This window comes from Monoraphidium neglectum (assembly GCF_000611645.1).
Source record: "Monoraphidium neglectum strain SAG 48.87 unplaced genomic scaffold scaffold04203, whole genome shotgun sequence".
Lineage (NCBI taxonomy): Eukaryota > Viridiplantae > Chlorophyta > Chlorophyceae > Sphaeropleales > Selenastraceae > Monoraphidium > Monoraphidium neglectum.
The window spans coordinates 1-4868 of NW_014009426.1; the positions used below are offsets into that span (position 1 = coordinate 1).

Genomic DNA, 4868 nt, shown 5'->3' on the forward strand with positions numbered 1-4868 from the left:
CGGCCGCGGCGGCGGCGGCCGCGGCGACGACGTCGGAGCTGCTGGCCAGTCGCCTGAGCGTGCGCTCGAGCGCGGCGCTGCCCTCCTCCGCCTTGAGCAGCTTGTTGACAAACGGCACCACGACGTCCTCTGGGGGTTGGGGATTTGGCAGGTGCGCCGGATTTCGTGCTCTCAAGGAATTGCGAGCTTGGGGGGTGACGCGGCATGGCGCAACGACACGCCGACACGCTGCGTGTTGCCATGCCGCGCCGCAGCCCTTGCTTCGGACGGCCCAGAGCTGCCTCGCTTGAAAGTTAAGTTCCCAACCGAATCCAAACCAAATACAAGCATGGCCCCGCTCACCTGGCTGCACAAAGTTGCACATCAGCCGGTCCCACCCCGCCGCCACAACCTCGGCGGCCAAGCTCTCGTTCGCCACGGCCGGCGCCGCAAACGTGATGCATCTGATGTCGGGGTCGGCAAACGGCGCCGCGGCAGCCGCTGCGGCGGCAGCTGCTAGATGCTGGCTGTCCCGCTGCTGCCGCCGCGCCCGCCGCTCCCGCCGCCCCCGCGGCGCCGGCGCCGGCGGCCTGCCGCCGCCGGCGCAAGCGGCGTCGCCCGGCGCGTAGCTGCCGCCCAGCTGCCGGGCCGCCCAGACGCGCAGCAGCTTGATCGCGCACACCAGAGCCACGGCACCGCCCAGGGAGTGGCCGCAGAGCACGAGCCGTTTGTTGGCCGCCTGGGCTTTTGCGTATAATTCGTCCAGCGGGACCGCCACCGAGCGCCCGCTGAACCCGCAGTGCGCGGCGGGGGCCTGCACGCGGGCGGGGGGCGCGGGTGGGGCGCGGGGGCTCAGAGCGCGGGACCCGTGGAGGGTTTGCTCGCTGCAACAGGTTGCCGCGGCGGGCAACCCCTGCAGCAGGCAGAAGAGTCCCTTCGTACCGCACCCGCTCGCACGCCGGGCACCGCACGTGGCGCGGCGCGGGCGCGTGTCGCATGACGTCATGATTACTCATTGATTACTAACTGGTCCCGGATCCCTCACCTTGGCCTTGTCGTCGCCCGCCCACATGGTGGCGTGGCGGAAGCTGAGGTTTGCAATCCAATCCTTCACGTACTTTGTGCCCTGAAGGGGAGATTTTGATGTTTTTTGAAGGGCGGGTGTGGGTGTTGCGGTAGCAAGCTGCCATGGCGTGTGCTTCACTTTACTGGTGCACATAGAGTGGCACGCCGAGTTGCTCCGAAGCTCCTCCGGCCGCGGCAGCTGGCGCCCGCACACCCGACCGCGGCGCCCCCTGAGGCCTGGTGCCGCCTAAACCCGGACTCAAACCCCTGGCTGCCTTGTCAGGTACCAGCTAGTTGGGGTTCGCCGCCTCCGACGCTGGGGGCGCGGGGGAAACAGAGGGACGGCCGGCGGTTTTTGAAGCCCTGACCCCGTTTCAGCGCACCTGAAAGCACACAAACATGGCGGTGGGCGAGTGGCCGACGATGTACCTGCGGCGGCACGGGGGTTCGCGCCGCACACAGGCATGGGGACGCGCCGGCGCTGTTGCGAGGCACGCCCGCCGCGCAGCGCCCAAGAAGACCGTCCCGCTCGGCAGAGGGTGACGCGTCCGCGCCAGCGGCTGCGACAGGCTGCCCGAGAGGCCGGCCTGGTGCGCCGCTGGCCGTGGAATAGGATGGGTCATCTCGCCCAGGCTCACCTTTGGCCCGCCGCGTCGTGCAGGGTTACGTCTGTCAGCTGCTGCTGCGCGCCCATGAGCGCGGACAGCGCCCGCACCTCCCGCCGCGCCTCGGCGTCGTCTGGGCAGTACACTGCCTCGCACAGGACAGTCGCGTGCTGCAGGTCCTGTGTTGTTGTTTAGGGTTTGTTCGGGGGTGGGGGTGTGTGATGCAGGCGGCCGAGGCGGCGCAGGGGCGGGGAGGTTTTGATGTGGTTGGTGTCTGGAGGCATGAGGGCAGGAGCGGCAGGCTTGGCCCGGTGAGGTGTGTGCAGGTGCGCCGAGTGGCTCGATCTCAGAGAAACGCGGCTTAAAAGCATAGCATATCGGGCCTGTTCCACGCGTCTTGCGAGACGCAGTGCGAAGTACACCACGCGTAGTGGGCAAGCACAAAGCAGGCCTCCGGAAAACCATCGTCGGTGTTTGTCCTGCATGACATTACCTGAGGCTCCAGAGGAAGTAACTCCGATGTGGCTTGCACCGCGAGCTCGGAGAAGGGGCTACACGACGCCATTCTTCGCGCGGCCCACGGCTGATGAGTCGCTGCCCTGTCGGGGCTCAAATGAGGCAGAGCATCTTTTGAAACATTAAAAGCTCAGCATAGGCTGCAACCGTAGTCTCCAAACCCCTGCTTAGCCCGCGGGTACGAGCCCAAATGAAGCCGCGGAAACCCGCTACCAGCGATTTGACTCTCTCTGGTCTTCAGAAACCTCTGAAACGTTGTGAGATTGTGAGAAATGAAGTTCGGCTCTTGCAGCTCGATTGCTGCCACAAACCTCTGCGCCCGGAGCAGTCGCTGCGCGGGCAGCTGCCCTTCGGGCGGCTGGCCACCACCCTGCTGATACGTCCGCTGCTGCGGACACGGCGCAACACGCCAGCTTGCGGGACGCTCCGCCCCTAGCCCATACCATGACGCCCAAAAACGCGGCGATGCTTACAAGGCGTTCCAACCCCACAATTCCTCGTTCACCCTCCGCATGCTCCAACCCCACAATTTATCGTTCACTTCCCGCCACCCAGGCCACCTCTTGATACGACGCAAATCGTCTGGGTCGGCGCGCCGCCACAGCACACGCGCAGCAATCGCAAATCACTGAGCCCCAGGTCGCAAGCGAGCGGGGCATGGCGGGGCGTGCGTGCGGCTTTCGGCGCTACACCATTGGGGCATTCGTCAGGATGCAGTGTGTTGGTAGGATCGGACACACGTGCCGAGGGTTTACCCAAGCAATCACACACGCACTACACACACACACACACACACACACACACACACACACACGCACATACACACACCACACATCAAGGGCACCTGCTCTAGGCCCCCTTGCGAAAAACAGGCGCACGGGGCCAGGGGGCCGCCCAAGGGGCACGGCGCCCCATCGCGTGTCCAAGCAGGCCGCTTGGTCCCCATCTCGCTTCTTGAACCCGCGGCCACCCGCGCTCCCTGCCCGCGGCGGCGCCCGGCGAGCGGCTGCGGGCCGCCGCAGCCGCCCACCACGCCGGACGGCGGCGCGATGCAGGGCTGCGCGGCACGCGGCGATTCTCCCTTGAAAGAGGGGCGAAGCGGCCGCGGCCGCCCCCCTTTGCCACCCTTGAGACGAGCGCCGCCCCGCGCCAGCCGCGCCGTCTGCCACGTTGCATGGGGCGAGGCCGGGCCCCGCACACAAACACGCACACACGCACGCATGCGTGATTGCCGACGCCGCCCTTTTCTGGCTGGGACGATTTAGTAGCCGCCGCCGCCATAGCCGCCGCCCTGGGGCGGGTAGCCTGCGGGAGTGTTTGTTGCATGCGTGGGTGGGAAGGAGGATCAGCCGCAGGGGCGCGCCGATCGCGGGCGGTTGCCTGAACACGGCGTGCGCCGACATGGGGAGGAGAGGGGAGGCGCGGCGCCGCGGCTAGGGGAGCTCACCGCCGCCACCGCGGCCGCCGCCGTAGCCGCCACCGCCATAGCCTGCACAAAGGGGGGGCGGGCGCGTTTGCAGCAATTCGCGGGATGGCAAGTTGAGGGGACGCAGAGCGCGGGGGCATGTAGTAAAAGGGAGCGTGTCGATGCAGTTGTCACTGCTTTTCATGATCCAAGCCTCCTGTGCATGCAAACGAGCAGATCCAGCCCCGAGGCTGCGCCTGTGCGTCGGCGCGGGCGCCGCTCAGGTTGCAGGATTCAGGGTTTAGGGTTGAAACATCACGGGCGCGCACCACCCTGCTGGTAGCCGCCGCCGCCCTGCTGGTAGCCGCCGCCATAGCCTGGAGGAATGAGAGCCGGAGGCGGCAGGGAATTGGTTAGGGCAGCGCTGCGAGAGTCGCGTGGGTTGCGGGGGCCACCCCGGGTCTGTGCTGACACGAAAACGCGAGTGCGGCCGGCAGGGGTACCCGCTGCGACCATTGCTGGGCGCGCTCACCGCCGCCGCCGCCGCCCCAGTCGCCGCCGCCGCCGCCGTAGCCGCCGCCGCCATCTGCGGGAACGGGGAGGTGAGGGGGGCCGGGGGCATTCTGTCAGCTGCACGCTCAAGTGGAACCAGGACTGCAAACGTGACATGTGACAGCCGTCAGCATCACCACATGGAGGGAGACATCCGCAGTGGGCACAGCGGCGGCCCCGCGCCTCAACACCCCCATGCTGTGCCCGGGCCCCTTTTGCCCCGGCGCTCACAGCCGCCGCCGCCGCCGCCGTAACCGCCGCGGCCGCCGCCCCGGGGGCCGCCGAAGCCGCCGCCGCCGCCCCTCTCGCCCGGCGGCTGCGCCTCGTTCACGCGGATGGTGCGGCCCCTGGCGGTTTCGGCAGTTGCGGGGGATTTTCGGCGATTGTTGGCGGTTTCCAATTGGCAGGGAAAGGCGCCCTTTGCAGGTGCGCAGCGCGCCGAAGCAGCGGGGACCGCTCTTCGTTATGACAGCCGGCGCATGGACCGGCGACCCACATGGCCCGCCCTGCGCAGCGCCCTCGAATTCAATGCACGCACGCATGCGGGCGGCCGCCGCGGATCTAAGCCCGCAGGGCGGCCGCTGCTTGCATGGGGATTTCTCTCGGCCCTGGCCGACCCGGTCCCCGTCGGCCCCTTGGGGTTGCGACTGCTATGCCCGCCCCCGCCCAGCCCTCACACGAACTCGGTGATTTTGAGGCTATTGAAAGGGGGTGGTGGCCCCATAACGGTCAAACACACAACACCC

General features: G+C 67.9%; 2 protein-coding genes across 2 annotated transcripts; both read right to left on the bottom strand.

Moving 5' to 3' along the window:
* Window positions 1–171: 171 nt before the first annotated feature.
* Window positions 172–2214, bottom strand: MNEG_14020 (triacylglycerol lipase-like protein; the record flags this gene model as incomplete). Its single annotated transcript, XM_014037507.1, has 6 exons — window positions 172–186; window positions 353–793; window positions 1025–1105; window positions 1428–1473; window positions 1683–1828; window positions 2143–2214. The coding sequence occupies 6 exons, from the start codon at window positions 2212–2214 to the stop codon at window positions 172–174; spliced, it is 801 nt and encodes a 266-aa protein (XP_013892961.1).
* A 1212-nt stretch (window positions 2215–3426) lies between these two features.
* On the bottom strand, window positions 3427–4664 carry MNEG_14021 (hypothetical protein; the record flags this gene model as incomplete). The annotated part of the gene is made up of 5 exons (XM_014037508.1): window positions 3427–3470; window positions 3613–3654; window positions 3900–3947; window positions 4103–4156; window positions 4619–4664. The coding sequence occupies 5 exons, from the start codon at window positions 4662–4664 to the stop codon at window positions 3427–3429; spliced, it is 234 nt and encodes a 77-aa protein (XP_013892962.1).
* Between the last annotated feature and the right edge of the window lie 204 nt (window positions 4665–4868).